This window comes from Dinoponera quadriceps, unplaced genomic scaffold, assembly GCF_001313825.1.
Source record: "Dinoponera quadriceps isolate SergipeBrazil2010 unplaced genomic scaffold, ASM131382v1 scaffold5021, whole genome shotgun sequence".
Classification (NCBI taxonomy): Eukaryota; Metazoa; Arthropoda; class Insecta; order Hymenoptera; family Formicidae; genus Dinoponera; species Dinoponera quadriceps.
Window position 1 is genome coordinate 208,152 of NW_014560366.1, and position 18,840 is coordinate 226,991.

At 49.3% G+C, this 18,840-nt stretch overlaps 1 protein-coding gene across 2 annotated transcripts in view; it reads right to left on the bottom strand.

The window, feature by feature from the left end:
- Nucleotides 1–6: 6 nt before the first annotated feature.
- The window catches only part of LOC106750792 (serine/arginine repetitive matrix protein 2), a 40,898-nt gene continuing 22,064 nt past the window's right edge, over nucleotides 7–18,840 (bottom strand). The window contains exons 2-13 of one of the 2 annotated variants that reach the window (XM_014631370.1): nucleotides 11,739–11,952; nucleotides 10,520–11,050; nucleotides 8,853–9,726; nucleotides 7,510–8,403; nucleotides 7,209–7,421; nucleotides 3,339–3,514; nucleotides 2,693–2,944; nucleotides 2,240–2,401; nucleotides 1,779–2,064; nucleotides 1,265–1,502; nucleotides 1,006–1,159; nucleotides 7–272 (exon numbers count right to left, since the gene is read on the bottom strand). In XM_014631370.1, the coding sequence (XP_014486856.1) occupies nucleotides 12–272; nucleotides 1,006–1,159; nucleotides 1,265–1,502; nucleotides 1,779–2,064; nucleotides 2,240–2,401; nucleotides 2,693–2,944; nucleotides 3,339–3,514; nucleotides 7,209–7,421; nucleotides 7,510–8,403; nucleotides 8,853–9,726; nucleotides 10,520–11,050; nucleotides 11,739–11,900 (4,203 nt within the window). In that variant the 5' untranslated portion in view covers nucleotides 11,901–11,952 and the 3' untranslated portion in view covers nucleotides 7–11. Of the gene's footprint in view, nucleotides 273–1,005; nucleotides 1,160–1,264; nucleotides 1,503–1,778; nucleotides 2,065–2,239; nucleotides 2,402–2,692; nucleotides 2,945–3,338; nucleotides 3,515–7,208; nucleotides 7,422–7,509; nucleotides 8,404–8,852; nucleotides 9,727–10,519; nucleotides 11,051–11,738; nucleotides 12,318–18,840 lie in introns of those variants that run through there. The other variant, XM_014631371.1, reaches the window with a different exon arrangement.

The following is an 18,840-nucleotide window of genomic DNA, read 5'->3' on the forward strand; positions in this document are numbered from 1 at the left end:
GATGGAGAACGTCAGCCTCTTCGCGCCAGCCGATTACGTTGTTCGTCCAGCAGCACTGACGCCTCGCTCATAATCTTGGCAGTGGTGCGCACCAGGAATAATAGTTGATACTCGTCCGTGACGGTGAGAGCTGCCTTTGTCTTGACGAGAGCGTGGAGCACGTTCGCCCTCTCGAGATCGAGCCACCGTTGAAGCGCCACTTCCCTCTCCCGCGGCCCACCGAGGGGCACATCGGCCGGGCCCCACAGCGAAAACTCCAACACGGACTTCACCTAATTGCCGATCGATATTTAAACGTAACATTTTCTTTTATTTGTTACATTGTAAGTGTGGTTGAAGCTTGGAGCGATCTTCGAGTGAAAATTAAAAAAAATTTATTTTATCGGTTATGGGGAACTTCCGGGCTCTCGTTTCCAAGAAACTATTTTTTTGTTCTAACGTTTATCGTTCCGCAAAATGCAAAAATACGATCATTTGTTCGCACAAGGACAAAAAAGCAAAAATGGGTAAAAAGTGAACATTCTGAGAATGTTTATATATAATTATTTATAAGTGTTTATGTCCACGAAATAAATGAAGATACTGAATGAAGAGCAGAAAAAATAGTTTGATTCAGTTAAGTGTTTACGTCATGGGCAGCCATAAACATAAGCATTTACTTCAATTATATTCGTATAATATAATTTTTTAGATGTGGGTCGTACATAATTATGTATGTTTATATATGTGCATAGACAAAATAGATATCATTTCTTCCCGGGAAATATTTTCAAATTGGAAAATTCACTTTTCACTATTTTATGCTGAAGGAGAAGATTCACAATCCCTTGGTGGTTGATCATGAATTTTCTAGCGTGATTTCGTGAAAGGGAAATTTTCTAATTTGAAAACATTTGGAGTTTGCACTTTTCGCGTTTCCGCCCTAGAGGAAAATTACATGATCGATAAAAGATAAGAGATAGAGATAAAAGATAAGACACCAAGATAAAATACGCCGGTTCTCACCTGCGAAAGGGTAACCGCTCTCTCGCGTATCAGCAGATCTCGTATGAGAGGCAGCTCGCTCGTGAGATGTAACTGCTGCAGCGCTATCAAAGCGCACTCGCACAGTGAGGCTCGTTCCTCGCCGGGTTCATCGCACGGGCCTATGTTTAACCTCCTGCAAAAGCGGAAATTGCACGTTGCTTGCGTTGGGATGCGGGTAACGCAGATTAGATTGTTACACTGCATTATGTTGTCATCGTCGTGCGGAAAAAGAGCTAACCCTTGCAGCAGATACAGCCGATAACAGATATCCTTGTCCTCCCTGCAGAGTATCACGTCGCTCAGGAACTTGCTGGTGTCCTCGATCCCACGCGCCTGAAGACTCTTCAGGGCGTTCACGAGCTGAAGCAGCACGAACGAAGCCTCCCGACTTGCACCCTCGTTGCTCGTGTCCTTCGACAACGTCCCGAACGATTGCACGGTGGTTACGTGCACACGCGGCAGAACCGAAATCGTAGCTAAAACGGGAATTACTATTATATATCCATGAAGGTTTCATGTATCTCTCAGTGGCGGATTTATTCATAAAGAAACTATATATTGATGCTGAAGCATCAGACTCCCCATCGAAAAGAGGCCCTATTTCGATCCATCAATTTACATTTTTTTTTAGTTTTTTTTATTTATTTATAAGTTGAGGTGTCTCTGAAATAATATTAACATCAGGCTTCTAAAAGTCACCATCCGCCACTGATACATCACCGACTCTCACCGTAGGACGTTACGTTCCTTACCTTCCGTATCCTCGTTGCCGGATGATCGGACCTTCCCGACGATCTCCTTCGGCACTGTATCTACGAATTCTATTATAGGTGCCAGATAGAAGTCCCTTTGCGGCGTAGGCACTGCTAGGTCGAACGTTATGCAGAGTGTGACGCTTTGATCGTTCCACGTCGCCGGACAGAATATTCTCCTGCCGACGGAGACCGACGTCAGAGTGTCGACGTTGAAGTGCTTCAGCCGCGAATTCGCGTTTTTCAGGGCGCGCAGACCCACCGGTAACTGCATCGTTTGATTTTCCTGCAACAAGGCGAATTTTCAGGTCTCATAAATACTTGTTGATCATCGCAATATTTGAAAATTATGCCGTTGTCGCGCGATAATAAAATGAATGAGTATCCTTAATATGCAGAACGTCTTCTGAGAGTAACCTATGCGTGTCGATCCGCAGAAAACAACGAAGACGGTGACGCACCTGCTCGAGAAATTGGGCGAGCGCTTCGTGATTCGCCACCACCACCGCCCCGTAGTTGTCCTCGAGGCTTCGATGAACGATGCTGCGTCCTCTGCGTTGCCTCAAGCGGCTCATCCTCGGCTCGTCGTCCCTGCTCTTCCAGTCCTGATCCTCCTCCGCACCCTACTTCCGCAAGTATCTCGTTAAGTTTCCGAATCGGTCCCATCCCATACAGCACAAAAGTTTGCATCAATATTGCAACATCGCTGCAATGTTGTTGCAACAATATTGCTGAAAATTTCTCTGTTATATGGGATGCAGCACACTTGATCCGAGGAACGTCCTAGGAACGTCCTTAGGACCTCCTCCGTTTTGAAAACGTAGAACGTCTTCTGGAGGTCTGTGCTGTATGGGGATTTGTCTCAAGAGTTTGAACGGAACACGTTCATCAGAGTTCGAACTCCGACGGCGTACCTCATCGCCCGTGTAAAAAGTGTACGGCGCGTAGAGCTCGCTTTCGGTCTCACTGCCGCAATACGGCAACGAGGTCGACCTGACGAACGGTTGATGATGGAACTTCTCCGCCCCGTTCTCCATCGCGCTACTGTCCGACTTCCTCTTGCAGGCGGCGCGGAATCCGCCTCCGATTCCGTGTCGCAGCTCGAGATTCGAGTCGCACTCGGGCGAGCTCGAGAGGCACTCGTACACGTGGCTGTCGTTGGACGTCTGTCGGAATGCAAATGCGCCGGGGGTGTACCAATATCGAAATTTCTCTCAGTGAGATCGAAAAATGGAGCGACCACTCGAGCCACTCGAATTCGAGGGTGACTTTTCACTCTCACGGAGTGAATTCTTCCCTCCGAATCGTCGAGTGAATGTCTTCACTCTTCAATTTCAGTGACGTACGAGAGACTCCATTAACGCGTCGATGTTACATGTAATCCTATCCCCTGGACATAGCGACGTCGGAAATTTCGAATCATCGTGTATCAATGATTGAAATATTGCTAAATATTCGTGCATCATGACTATTTTAAGTAAAATCTCGCCCCAAGAAATTTAGAAAGTACTCAATAAGTTGGCGTTTTCACGCGTGTGGATTCGACGGTGAGATCGTTACCGGTGAGTCGGAAGTGGGTCGTACAAGCCCGTCGTAATCCTGATGTTGACTCTCGGCTGGCGCGCCGTGCCTCTTCGGGACTGGTTGCGAGATGACTCGGTCTCTCATACTGGCGGTTCTTTGGGGTTTCGAGGGTGCCAGGGCGCTGCGCACCTCACCTGTAACATCCTCCGCTGCTGCAGGCACGTCCGCCATCGTCAAGCGCCACGGGTTAGTACCACAAGACACAAGGCATGTCACGAAACAGGCTAGCTATCTAAACACTAGTTCGCCTAGCGCGTCTAAAATACTAAAAGAACATCCGCGTCGCATGATACGAGACTGTCGGTGACTTCCATCAAACTCTGATTAATCCGACGATTTGAAATTGCTCTCTCAGTCTCAAATACTTCCTGCCTTTGCCTTGCTAACGCGGACGGAAGTGATTAGCTCTTCGATTATTGTTGAACGACAAGTTTTCAAGTGGAACAGAAAATGACGATAACATCGAGATGACGTCGAAATGACGAGAAAATGATCGAAAATTCGGGAGAAGAAAAATGTCTCATATATAATTATATATAGAATATATCTTTAACCTGAGTTTGATCAAAGTCACTCTGGGAATGACAAGATGACGAACGTTAGTTCACCCATCACGCGTGTCCCACGTGTGTGTGTGTGTGTGTGTGTGTGTGTGTGTAGATGAGTTTTGCACGGACGAGGTGTCCTTCGCAGTCGGGTAGTTTCCGGCAGCTGATTTCGATAGACTTTATCATTAACGTTTGTCGGGGAAAACCGGATATCGCTTTAGTGTCACCGGATTTTATGTGGATAACATTTGTACATTATCAGTGCCGCCAACATTGTCCGGCTATCGTTAACCACAACGTCAGAACAGACAGAAGAGTCAGATTAGATAACTCGCGTTATCTGATCCTCCAAGTAACATCCGAGGCGTGCAGGTGCCCGGATTGCTAAAGCAACGAGCTCTATTAGTAATTTATTTTCACCACAGCTCTCGAAAATGACGAATTGAATTAATATTTGCTCGTTCATATCGACTTTCATGACGTTGGTGAATACTAATAATAACTTCCAATAGTTCCCGAATGTAATGGCATTTCCGATTATAATCCGATAATATCCGAAATAACTGGAAGAGGGAAGGCTTCAGGTAGCCGTTCACAGCACTAATGTAAACCATACAAAAAAAATACTACTTATCGTCGAGGAAATTCAGTCGTGATAAAACTATCGTATACGATAGATTAGAGAAACAACATATAATTAGAGAAACAACGATCACAACGAGTTCCCAATTGACAAGCACGAGGATTTTCCAATTGACAAGCATATACGGTCCCCGTCCATATTATTAGACGTATCTTAATTTTTTACATTTCATTAACTTCCGAGGACCAACTATATAACACGGCTCATCCATCGATCGAATTATGTTAAGGAACCATTGTTCTATAAAAGGTATTTTTTATGACGTCATTTCACCTGGCTGTACACAATAACCTTGGGCAAATATGAACCCGCGCTAGTTGCATTGTTGATAATAACGAGAACAGACGTGGGTTTTGAGTGTGTGTCAATTGAAATTTAAATTTACTTTTGTTTATTTATGACTTGAAACTTCAAATTCCTTGCTTGCTAACAGAAAAAATAAATTTCTGCGCGAAAAATATTATTAACACATTAAGGGCGGGAGTCGTAGTACTACGATTTATCTCGACTGCGGCTTAAAGGCGGGAGTCGTAGTAATACGATTTAGCTCGACTGCGGCTTAAAGGCGGGAGTCGTAGTAATACCATTTAGCTCGACTGTACCTTAAAGTTTTTATGATCACACAAAATATCGCCCGCTCTAGGCCGAAAAACGAGGCGGGCGGCCGCCGCGCTACCTAGCATACTTTCGTCGAGATCGCCCGCCGTTAATGTGTTAATATTGTTTGCAAAAATTATGGGTAAAGCAAGTGATTTGACATCTCAGAAAGTTGCAGAAGTAAAGGCGCCGATCGACACCGAAGTTTATTCTAATCGAATAAAAATAAAATTATTAGCTTTTCTTCTCTTCCTGATCTGTATTCTATTAAATAATCAAAGCACGTCTAATGATATGGCCAGGGACTGTATATATATTTATGTGTGTGTCATCTAAATTTAAATTAATAATTCTAAAGGTATACGATGCCAATATACGCAATCAGTGCATGCAATGCATGCGGCGTTAGTTGCACCCAGCGTCGGTTAGGAGTGTTCGCGCGCGGCAACGTCAACAAACGTTACCTGTGGCACGCGGTGCGCACCGTTACGTAACTATCACAGAGGGAGAAAAGAAAACGGAGAGAGACGTGAACGCGATGTGTATGTGTGTGTGTGTATGTGTGTATGTGTGTGTGTACAGTTACGCTTGAGTAGTCGCGCCTTTGCCAGCGCGATGGACGCGACCGCTGTTCTCGCGTTAATGAGGGGATAAATGCAAAGGTGCAACGAATAAGCCATAGCATCGGGAGGTTACGTTCCGCATCGCGTTATATAGCGCACGACATCGCGCAAGATCAAGAGAGAGAGAGAGAGAGAGGAAACAAAACTCCGTGATTTGTGTTTTTTTTTCAGACATTATACGTTTATTTCAGACACAGATATTTCGTACAGAATCTTCGCTGCCGCATTCCTCGTATCTCTTTACAGGAAGACGAGTCGATAAGTAAATAACAAACAAAGATAGCGCACTTGCTTGACCAGCCATTCTCAAACTCTTTGCTGCAGCCTTACCGTGTCGTAGAACGCGCGTAGGATACTCGCGAAGTGAACGGTTTTCCTCGGGAAAACCAGCGTAGAAAAAGACGAAAAAAAGGGAGGCAAGGAAGCCGTAAGCACACTCTCCGATCACCTACGAAGTGCTGACAATACGCGGAACAATACCCGTGCCTGACAGTCGAGTCCGAGAGTATAGGAATAAGCTTTTCTCCAAATGAGACAGTATTACACAAAATATTATTATTATTATTATTATTATTATTATTATTATTATTATCGATATAACACGTATCACAGAATATTGTGACCTTCCAAGAGCGGGATTTTAGCGCCTCTTCGAGAAATCAAAACCCCCAATTCTCGCTTCGTGCAATCTAGAGTATCTAGATAATAAGAATATAAACACCGTCGCTATGGCCGCCAATGTTTGAGTCAAAACCGAAAGTTCACGGTCATAAAACGCGAAATGAAACACCAAGTTTTTTCGCATCTTTCCTTTTCCAGGTTTTTCATGTCTATCTCAGGATATCTCAAGAAAATTCCAAGACATTTCCCGGTTTTCTGCGGCAACCCTGAATTATACCACCATTTGTTGTCATCGCATGCTTATTTCGCATTTGGTAAGGAAAAAGGATAATAGATGACATAACTACACCGGTGTCGACCTTTATCTCTCGCTGGGAAACAATCCTCGACACATCCCGGCCGGAAGCCGGCCGAGGGCATGGCAGAGCCAATCAGAAACCAGACGTACGGTGTTCACACTCATATTACAGATACTCTAACGCGACCACGACGGAAGCGCGACGCGCGGCTGCTCGGCCAATTGCTTTACATTAGAGGAGGAGGAGGAGGAGAGAATCGCTCGTCCTCCCCGCGGACAGCAAGTTAAAGTATCGTCATCCGGTGTTGCGTGGCTCGATCGCTATACCCGCGCAAGCGGGGGCGGGGTGACGTCTCTCTCGCGTTCTCTTCTTTCTTTAAACATCTTTTCCTCTTTCTCGTGATAAACATAATATTTCTCTAAGCGGCTGGCGCGAGGATTCGTGTGAGTATGGCTGTTAACATCGAGAAATGGTCGCGACGATCACTTAGTTGCACTGTATGGGCCTGAACTTACCCAGGTTCGCGTAAATCGAGTGGTCCGAGGTGGCGGCGGCAGCCGGCCTCCAGGCGGACTTCGAAGACGGCTTGTCGCTCGTCCGGGCGGGGACGCTCAGTTTCGCGTCGGCCCGCGGCGGCGGCGGCCTGACCGGCTTGCTCGCCGGGTCCAACCTCGACCAGTCCTCCAGGGACTGATTCCTCGGCGGCGGCGGAGGTTTCCCGGGCCTCGCTGTAACAGGGTCACGGTTCACGTGAAGATCTCTCCGCCGAGACGACCCCGAGATACCCCGCCGGGGTGGTGCGAGAGTCGGGCTTACCCTGCGACGGCGGAGGGAAACGCCCAGCCTTCGGCCCGTCGCCCCTGGCGGAGTCCGTCTGATCCTCGCCGCCGATCGTCCTGCCGGCGACTCGGTCGTTCCCCACCACCTCAACCGCGGCGCCGTCCAGCTCGAGAGGATGGATGATCTCCAGCCGCGGCTTCGGCTGCGGCGTCGACGGTATCTCGTCGGTGCTCCTCGCGCCCGACGTCTGCCCGCTTACCATGTCCATGTCCTTCCTCGAGCCCATCCTGAGGAACCTCTTGAGCGAGAAGCCCCGCCGGCTCCTGCCCCTCTTCTTCTCCTCCCGCGCCTCCTTCTCACTCGTCAAGCTGTCCTGCGACAGGGAGATCGTTCTTCGGGGCTCGCCGGTCTTCGCGCCTTCGGTGCTCGTCGGGTCCGGCAGCTCGCAGACCGCCTTGCGGAACTTCGGGCTGCACGAGGACGAGCGTTCGCGCTTCTCCTTCTCGCGCACCACCGGCGAGTCGGACTTGACGAGACTCGCTCCTGGATTTCGGGCGAACAGGGAGGAGGAGGCCGGCAGCAGTTCCTCCGCGGATTCCGCGGCCGGCGGCCGCGGAGCCATCCTCCTCTTGTTCGGGGAGCGCACCAGTTCCATCGTGGAGATGGACACCGGGATCAGCTCGGCGAAGTCCTCGTCCGGCGCGACCATCTCTTCGACTTCCCCGTTCTCCATCGGGCTCTTCGACGGGCTCAGGCTCGAGGATGTGGAAACGGGGGACGAGGATGCGAGGGCGAACCTCGACGATCCTTTCGTCCGGCTCTCGGATTCCGCGATCTCGCTCGCGCTCGGGGACTCGACGACCTCCGACGACGGAGCCTCGTTCGGCGGGTTCTTCTTCGCGGAACGCCGCAAGCCTGCCTCTAGCGCACCTGCAATTAAAGTATCCAAGTGTGTCTAATAATATGGCCAGGGACTGTAGTTGTTTTCAACAGGGTGAACAGCAAAACATTCAGTTACACGGAGGAAATTGTTTCTTCCGCGCACGAAGCGAATGAAACGAGGGAAGGATGACGAGCTGTTTAAACGGTGCCGAACATGTGACGCAAAAACACAAAGTCTCTCGGTTCCTGCAATCGAATAAAAACCAGACGAAAAGTCGGTGACAAGAAACGACGTCTCTGTTGTCGCGACTGAGAGCATTCGTGTGGACGGTAAGCCGTGTTCAAGCCCGGTCGGGACAGCTGAGAGCAATTGACCACGCAGGAACCTCCTGCAGGAATCCTGATCCCAAGACACCGAGCTCTCGTCTGGTCCTCGGACACACAACGTAGAGGATCCAGTTAGACCAACGCAACCGTTTTCTCCGTGCGATACTTACTGAAATTCTGAGCGGATCTGCCGGCGACATTTTGCACCGACGGCGGCGGCAGCACGTAATCGCCGTTGGGAATTTTCCTCACGGTGAGCGGAGGAGCGTCGACCGGGCTCGCCTTCGCGGAAAAGGTCAGGGGCTTCTGCGGCACCGCGGGCTTCGCTTTCGAATCGACGTTAATAACGCCGCCGTGCAGAAAGGACGGCCTGGGCTCCGTAGCTACGATCGGCGGCGGGCTGCTCGGCAACGCCGGCGGTTCCGTCATCTCCTCCTCGTCCGCCTTGCCGTCCGGCTCGCCCGCGAGTTCCCGCGAGCTCTCGAAGCAGAACTTCTTCTTCTCCTCTTCCATGCACCGTCCCTCGACCTCGCGCCCTCGCGGCGACGCGGCGTCCACCACCTTGGCGGCGGTGTCCTTGCCGGCGACGCTCATCGGACGGTCGCTCTCCGGCGCCTCGTCGTTCCTCGAAGACGTCGCGGCGATGACCGAGGGTCCTTCCTCTTCGCGTTTCGGACGCGCCTCGCCCTTCTTCGTCGACGTCCTCTTCTCCCCCACGGCGCTCGGCGCGGATTGCGTCCTTGACGTCTCAGCCTCAGTCTTTTTCACCGTCGCCCCGCCGCCGCGCGGCACCACGCCGTTTCTCTTGTTGTCCGGCTTACCGAGTTGTTGCGCGCACCTCTGCGTCATCTCCGCCGCTTTCTCCGCGTCCATCGCCGGCGCGTTGACGCAGCCCGCCGGACTGCCCTCCTTGCGGACGACGGTGATCATGTTGGCGGACGTGATCAGCGGCATGTCCACGATCTTCTCCAGCTGCTCGGGGGGCCGCTTTTGTTCCTGCTCATCGGCCTTTCTCCGTTCCGCCCCGTTGAGCTTCCTCGCGACCTTCAACACGATCGGCGAGAACGTCAGACGCGAGCCCGTTTTTTCACGAGCTCGGCCGTGTACTGGGTATTGCTTCAACGTATTGAACAGTATAACAAGTCGCTGCAAAAGCACGTATGAGAGAATGAGAGCGAACCGGATATGCACGCTCTCACTCTCTCACATGTGTCTTTGCGACAACCAGGCATACTGCTCTGTATATTGATGGCAACACTCTGTATATATATACACGTTTAAATATTTATATATCACTTTCTATTATGCGGTCACCTCTCTATTAGCTCAACTGACGTACAAATAGAGCATTAAGATCAATAAATAAGAAAAATTACAAATAAATCATATCTCCGCGCTTGTAACATTGCGTATATATTCGTCTTAATTTCGTTCAAAATTAATACTTGTTACTTAGATAATTAAATAAAGTTGCAAGAAAGTCTTTTTTTCAGTAAGTAATAAACGTATGAAAGAGCCGTAATGTCGTCAGTGAAAATCCAGCGCTGTACGGACCAATTATCTTAACTCGGGCGTGAAAAGTAATAATAATAATATATTTATATATTATACTTTAATAATAAAAAAAATAAAATAATAATACTTTTTTGGATATACATTACCGACAACTTACGAAAACCGCACTAAAATTATGATACAACGCAATATTAAAAAACTACTTTAGCGTCCACATTATTTCTTTCTAATTGTAGAAAAACCGTTAAAGGGTGAATGAAGTCTAATGAACGGAAGAAACGATCGGACGCGAGCAGAGGCCGCGGTGTAAAGTCGTACTCACATCGGCCGTGCCGTCCGACAATCCTCCGTTGCTGGACTTGCACTTGAACGGGCTGGCCTGCAGGTTAATCGTGTTGATCTTCCGATCGACGGGCCTCTTCGCGGTGGGCACGGCCTCGTCACCGCCGAACGGCGTCACCGAGACCAGCAGCGTCGTCTTCCTGCCGTCCGCGTCTCTCTGTATTCTGCCCAGCATCAGGGAGGCGAAGGACTTCGGGGGCGTCGTCGTCGTGGGCGACTTGATCGCGTCGCTTGACCCATTGCTCCCCGGGGGATCCGTCAGGTTCGCGGTGACCGTGTTGAAGTTGGTGTTGGCGCGGGTCTGGTTGCCCAGCGCGCGTTCCTCCTCGCTGTCCGGCACCTCGTCCTCCGGGCTCGCGCTCGAGTCGACGTGGAACTCATCATGCTCCTCCTCGCTGTCGGAGAAGAAATCGTCCCCGCCGTAGCCGATTATCTCGGTGAGGGAGTCGGGAAAGCCGACGTTCTTCTTCCGCTGATCCTTCCGGCAGACCGTCTTGCCACGCAGGATGCTCTGCAAGGATCACCTCGTCAGAACGTGCGAGCGAGCGTGTATATCGTTTCGAAGCGACACGAGCAACGGTGAGAGAAAAGAACATTCTAATACGGCCGGTCGGTCGGTGATGGCCTCCTGCTAATTGGACACAGTTACGCAACAGTACAGTATATCATACCCTTCACGCTACCTATCGACCTTGTGCAAATTCCAACGGTAATTGCGCATCGCGAGTATCAATTTGTTGTGCGAAGTATCCGTTCGCCGTAAACGTCGTCACACGGAGAAAGAATCTCAGTTCCGGCGACCGGAGGTGAGAATTAGATGGAAATTCGGTGCGATGAAATGTGATACAGGAATCTTTCTGTTTCTACAGCCGAATTTTCGTCCGGTCCTCGGACAACGGAAAATTTCGTTACACTAACGAAGTTGGTGTTTTCCGTGCACGAAATGATCCGCACGAAGGAAGACGGGCGAACTGTTTAAGCTGTGCCAAGTAAAGCTACTTGAGATCCCAACCAGGATGTAACGCTTTTCTCCCAGTTATTGTGTACAAAAGATACGCAAAATCTGAACCCGTTTATTGAACGGAAACGTAACAATAAACGTTAAAAACGTCCCGATCTTGGATATTGAACTGTCTGGGATGCGAATATATTAAGAAATATCCGGACGACAGGCAGATTGTGCGCGATTATGCCGATACCTGTAGCTGAAGGTGGTCGATCTTCAGGTTCGTGGAAGCCTTCTCGACGTTGAGCCTCAAGATTTCATCAGCCGCCGCGTGTTCCTCTTTCGGCTTGAAGCAGTTCGAACAGAGCTCCTTCTTCCAGGCGTTTTGCACGAAGCGATTGCATTGTGTGGACATTGTTGCCTCACCGCGCGCGCAGCGACAGCGAAAGTCCCGTTACATCATCACCCTGGAAAGGAAAGAGGTGAAATAGTAATCGTTCTCGATTCTCCGATCGTCACGACATTCCACCGCGTGCGCATGCATGGCGCGACTTCGTTGAGAAAACCTCGCGAATAAAGCTCGCAGATTTAATTTCCGGATTTCCATTTCCCGCGACTTTAATTCCACCGAGACTCGATTGCGAGAGGCAAATTGGGATTGCGCCAGAGACGTCTCTCCGAAACCGGCTCCTCTCTTCGAGGCTTCGCGACACAACCATCTGGTTGTCGTCGACGAGAGCGATCACAATGGACGGACACGTTTGAGCCAAAACGAAACGAGCGAGTATATTTTCCTGTCCGCAGCGTCGGCGGACAGCCACTGCGAATACAATCGGGACAATTGACTGGAGCTGCCCGGCCGACTGAGTAATTGCCTCACTTCCGGTCTCGGTTTCATTCGCAGCTGCGACGACCTCTGCTCTCCACCCGTCATTAGCGAGCGATACGTAAAAGTATCATCGCGAAGTTTTCCTTCGCGCTTACGCAGCCGAGAAAATGACTCGAGATGTTCCCGGGGATTTTTCGTTTTTGGAGGAAAAGCGATTCGAAGCAATCAATTTATCGCCCTTCGCAATGTACTTTCAAGACCTCTCAATGATGTTCGTTGTGCACAGTTGGGCCGAGGAACGTCCGGTAATGAAATTGAGAAATTTTCATTACACTCGTTTTCATTAAAAGCACCGCTAATACCTTGTCATAATTATTTTTATTACAGAATCACGCGTACCGTGGCTTCTTCGTAGAATGCAGATTGTAATGTAAAATCAGTTATCGCTTCTTCACCATTACGATTTTCATCGTTTAATTGTTCGGCCCTCGGCTACGCCTGTGGTCGGCCGCAAATCGTCGGTCAGCAGGTGACGATATCAACCGGGGCAATTTCTATCGTTAACGTAATATCGGATTGTATCGAAACAGCGATTCACCGTAAGTTCTCGCTGTGAACAACAGTGATGTCACTTTCGGAAATTCTTGGATATCCGTCTTCCCAATACCGACCGGTATCCGTCCGCTTATCGCGCGAACCTCGAGGTGGATGAACCTTATCTTCGCCGGGGCGACAGCCGACAACACAGGGGGAGCTGCGGCATACCGGAACGAAGGATATCACGCGCGCACCGAGGACGAAGACTCGTGACGACGACGTACGGCGACGTCCCATTAGCATGCAGGACTCGCGGACCAGGTACAAAGTACCGTTGCCAATCTCGTTGATCCGTTACATCTCTCGCGTTCCTGTCTCTGCGCCTTGGAAATTCGCGCGTGGAAAGCCAGTCTCTACGGTCTCGCGGGCTGAAAGTCTGGACTAACGTCGAGAAACGCGCGCCCGGCTTCCCGCGTTTCTCCGACGGGGAATCCGTCCGGAGAATTTACCGCCGTTGCGAGAAGACATATGTCGCTCCCGCGGAAAAATGCAAATTGCGACTTCGACGAGTCGGAGCGTCCGGGCGTAATCAGCGACGCGGAGGGTGCAGCCGCGGTATAAAGAACTCGTCGCGCCGTCTCCGAGCCGCGCGGGAGAGTAACGTCGTTCTCCAAATGTGATTTGTATTCCCGAATATCCGTCTCCGACAATCACGACGCTGATTCATCGCTCCGTTGATTGCCCATTCGTTACGTTTATCTGCCGACCGCAGGTTGCCTAATGGAATAATCGAGTGATGATTTCTGAAATGAACTCTGATTCCCTCGAATTGGGCGCGCAATTGGCGGAAGATGGGTTTAATGTATCAAGGGACGATCGCGCTCACACATTGCGAAAGAAAAGTGCTACATTCATGTACAAGCATACGAATATTTGCTGAGGAAATATTGCAGTAATTCATTTCATTTGGATTAAATCACTATTGCTTGAATTGAATATTTTTTTCAGTATGCTACATTCGAGTGATACTTATGTAATCCGAGTAAAATAACTACTCCGATATTCCTCGGCAGATATTGTTGAAAAGTAGCACTTTTTACTCTCGATACGGAGATCAGAGTTTGTTAGGTCAGACCTTCCCGAATCTTCCGCAGCGGCTCGGAATAAACCGCGGACTCACGACGATGTCACTTTGCGATCACTATAAATTAACCGTTGCCGCATAACTGCGTACAACGGACCGCGTAGTACAGTAGTTGCGACTTAGCGTTCATTATAAATTAACGGTGCCCACGCAGCTGCGTGTCCCAGCGGAACCGTGAGAAGGCGATAATCTGTCGATACTCGTACACGCGGGAAAACAAACCGGCCGGAGTGCCACGCAGAAGAGTTTCCTTCTTTGAAGCACGGCCGCACAGGCAGACCTTGTCGAGACGTTTCATTCCATTGAGATGACGCGCGGCGTTGCGCGCCGCGGCATACCAAGCGAAGAGCAAGGCGAGGCTCAATGCCGAAGAAATCAAATGGATTTTAAGTATCGCGACACTCTCGGGCGCTTTCAATCTCCGAAGGTCCGAGAGTCGAGAATGCCCGCGGCTTTCTGACCGTTGCGCCTTGCATTCCTCGACGAGTGCCTCGAAAATTAATTTTATCTCGATTTTTGCGTCGGTTGATCACACCGATCAACACAAAAATTGTATCCTAGATTTAAATTGTCAATTCCAGTGAATTTTATGACGTCGATCGCAAATACAACGTTTAAAAAGAATTTCTGTCAGTTTTTCTGACAGCACGAAACGTAAAAGTAAGAAATTATGAAAATATATTCCGCTGGCTTTTCTTATTTGTCACACCTCAGTCGCTGTTAATTTACGAAAATTGAAGCCTATATTTCTTGAACTACAGTTAAGTAACTGTAATTTTCTGTTTCAACGTATAAACAGAAAAAAGATCAAAATTCGAAAAGAGTACGATTCGCCGAGTTGAAATTTCAGTTCTTAAGTCTATTTAGTTCTACATTAAGTCTTCAAAGGTTCTCTATTGCTCCCTTTGTTGCACAAACGGCAAGTTATTTCCACTTGAAGACTCGATGTAGAATTTAAAATTTCCCCCGGAGGTACCCTATGTAGCATCAAAGAAGCGTTATTAGTGCTCCTTTGATGCTACAAATGGGAAGTTATTCCCGTTTTTCGCCACTTGAAAGGCTGAATGCAGAACCAAGCGGACTTAACGCGGGACTATAACTTTCGATCCGGCTTGTGACGCGAAATTTGCTGACCAATGACACCTGCGTTCAGATTCGTATTCCGATCTGAGCATAAACGACGTTCATTTGAAAACCGCTTGAACCTTTAATTTAATAACGAATCGTAACGGTACAGTGATTATGTAGAAGCTTATCCGGGGAGGCGACTTATGGTCACGCTCGGGTCGAGAGTTCTCACTCTGTGAGAAATTCCTCCGAGCGAGGCGAGTGTTATAAGTGACACTTCCACCACGACCGGCGATTATCGGTAATTATCGTGCCGTCAATGAATAAGCCAAGCATTCGATCGGCGGGTCGCTTTAAAAGCCGTGAGTCGCGGGACTATTGGATTTGTTTAGAGCGGCTTCGCGCGAAAACACGTAAGCTGCACGCGATGCGAGCCGCAGCAGTCCCGGTGAATCACGGCGGCACAAAGGATAATGCTTAATGTGTCGCGAAAATAAATGTCGGCGCTCGTCTCTCACGTTACTTCCCACGGCAACGAACGAACGTGCATAGCGCCAACATGTGTAAGGGAAACCCGGCGAAATGATCGTACGCGGTCACGTAAATACGGATATGCGAAAAACAGGAGCCCGCAAACTAGACCTTGAGCGCGAAGGAGAAGAAGCGAAATAACAAGGTCTCCCGTGATTACGGACGAGACGGCAGAGACGGAGATTCATACGCGCGGTTTCCGCTACGGCGCGGAGTCGCTTCTTTTCGTGGTACTGCAATAATTACTGTTAACCCGCCGCTTCATTGCGGCCATTAAACCTACCGGTAACCGTAAGGCGTCTGGGAATTTCGATGGAGCGCGGACGAGGGATTACCCGGAGGAGGAGGAGAGAGAGAGGAGGGAGACGAACCGTTCGCTCGAGATCGCGGGGGTACGCCGTCGTTTGCGCGCAGCCGAAAGAAAGGCATTTAATGGGTCAAGTGCGAGGTAATAATTAGCTAATGCTGGTCGCTCGGTACACATTAACGCCTCGGGGATTACACTGTTTTATAGGAAACATAATTGCAGAACGGGGCGCCCCCGAATTATCACGTTTCGATGCACGTTTCAGCCTCGGTGCTGTGCAACCTCCGTAAAGACGTAATTAAGCGCCCTTCTAACTGACGGTACTTCCCGCTGATCGGGGGCGCTCGTGAACCCATAATTTTCCAATGTTCAACTTTTCGTGCGAAAACCCCACGGTTGGAAAAGATCCGGTTGAATTAACGCGACAGCGAACAAATCGGATGCGTTTTGACGAAGACAGAATTTTTTGTTGTAACAGAAAAGTGTGCTAGATTCGAGTAAATAATTACTCCGATATTTCTTAGCAAATTCGGATCAAGCAATGCTTCATCCAAGTAAAATATTTTCCAAGTAAATGATCAAACTGAAATACGTTTACCTTGATCCAAGTGAAATTTACTCAATTAAGTGTAATTAATTTAGGATACATTTGGATAATCTGATCAGAGTGTATGTGTATACTATGACATTTGAAAAAAATAGGTAATTACGTTACCAGACTCGATCACGTTCTTTTTTCCGCGCGGAGATCCTGTTTCCGCCGAAACGCGTTTGGTACGTCCATCGTCACCGTTGATTCGACCAATTTCCTTTCTCCGCGCGCGAAACTGACACGCGAGCGCAGCGGCTTCGGAAATGCAGGAGCAGTTTCCGCCTTTGACGCGAGATTCCGCTCGAGCATTTCATCCGAGTCGGCCGGTATCAACAGGCCGGCAACGGACGAGCGCGCGTTTCACATAATTACGCGAAAAATGAGAGGAGAGACGCTCATATTGCACACTTCCTGGCGCGGCCGAATGGAGAACAGGATGTCTGCGAGCGACGGACGCCGGGCGTCGTGTTTCGGTCGTGTCGCGCTTTTCCCCCCGTTCGCGCGGACGAGCGTCGCGCGACGCACAAGGACAAAGACTGCTTCGTACGCTACTTCGACTTTATTTCTCTTTATCTCGCGGCTCGTGCGGCTTACAAACGCGCGTCTGCAGCGCCGAAAGTGACGGAGGAGTCCGTACCGGCTCCGACTTAAACCGGTTTCCGCCTTACGACCCGGAACCGCTCTATTCTCGAACAAACCTTCCCGAGGCACTTAGCATTTCAAAACACGACAATGTGGAGCCGACGCAACAATGTTACCCTTCACCCCCCCCCCCCCTCCCGAACCGAAGAAGCCTCTCCGGGGCGATTTCCCGGGGCAATGACTCGGCAGATGAAATTGTGGCAACGCCACAATTCGCCATAAATCGTAAAGCATTGTGTGACTCACGCACGATATCGCGCTGTCCCTACGAGGGGTGAGACGAATATCGGCGGCATTCGTGAAAAAGCCGGAAAACGATGTGCCCTTCGGGGCGAAATGTATCTCCCGTCGTTGGACCGTCGATCACGAAGAGAGCCGCGTTCGAAGCTGCGGTTTGCCGTTAACGGCGCGATACAGTTGGCCCACGACTTTCATATTTCAAGGGCGCAACCGCGATCGAAGTATCCTCGCCTCTCCGGCAACGATCGACCTGGCGTTCGCCAGAGAAGTTCGCCTCTTTCCACGCGAACCCGTTAATCCCTTAATCCCCACATCCGACACCCGAGAGCCACTGCTGATCGCACCCCTTGAATTTAGATGCGGGATCAAACATGTCCCGTACGTGGACGCTCCATATGTCGCTGCGAATCGTAACTGTACGCGTGAGTGTGTGCGAAAAAAAAGGGAAGAAAAAAAAAGAAACGGCTGAGAGCCGTGTTTGAGCGTGTTTGGGATTAGACGAGACACGAGGAGTCGATTTGCGCTCGCTCTTTTTTGCCGGCAAGACACGGTTTATTCGTATTACGCTTTTACCGGTCCTAAACGAGGTCGACCGGCTTCGACCGTAGCCACTCCTCCTTCCCTCTAGACTCTAGACCGCGTCCGTACGTATTTGACCCTTCTGTTCCCAGATTCGATCCGGATAGAGAGAGGTGGATTCGCCCTTCGCCGGTCAAGCTCGATCCAAGACGAAATCGCGATTCCACTTCTGCTCCGTTAAGTTCCATTGAACTTGAAGGAAGAATGGGGAATCTCGAGATTGTCGGGCTGTTATCCGACGTCTTGATGAATTCATCAAACGGATGAATTTGATGAAAATTCGCATTTCGGGGACCTAACTTCACAGACCTTTCTGAAACGGTCTTCTAAGCTGCAACATGGCAGTGTGTAATTATCTGTAATATCAAGGTAGGATAATAATACTTCGGGAACCTCCATTGGTTCTTTAAGTTCGAAGGAATTCGCATGGTTAATGTAAGAAGCGAAGTTTCGGGTCGGGAAGTCAGCTATTTCATCACATACATAATACATGTTTTTCTGGTCACGTTGCACCGTTGGTGCCATTCTGTTGCGCTAATGGACAGATATTATCATCGTAAAACAATAGCTTCGTGACGTCAGAAGCGAGGAATTATTTATAGTATTCTTTATCAGAAATCACTCTATTCCCGTCTTCGTTCCCTTGTCCTATTCGTGATTTTCGTCCTTGTCTCATCTCAACGTTCCACCTCAACCTCGGTCAATATCGTATCCTCAGGACACATCAGTTTTAATTTCAGCTTACATAAGGATTCATCGTCATGAGAAATTACGACGGTCGTTAGAACGCTACATCCATAAATTTCTCACCTTTCCACGCGACTTTGCTATTCCGGAGGACGCGCGGATTTCTCGCGCGGCGACGACCGGCTTTCCACGCGTTTTC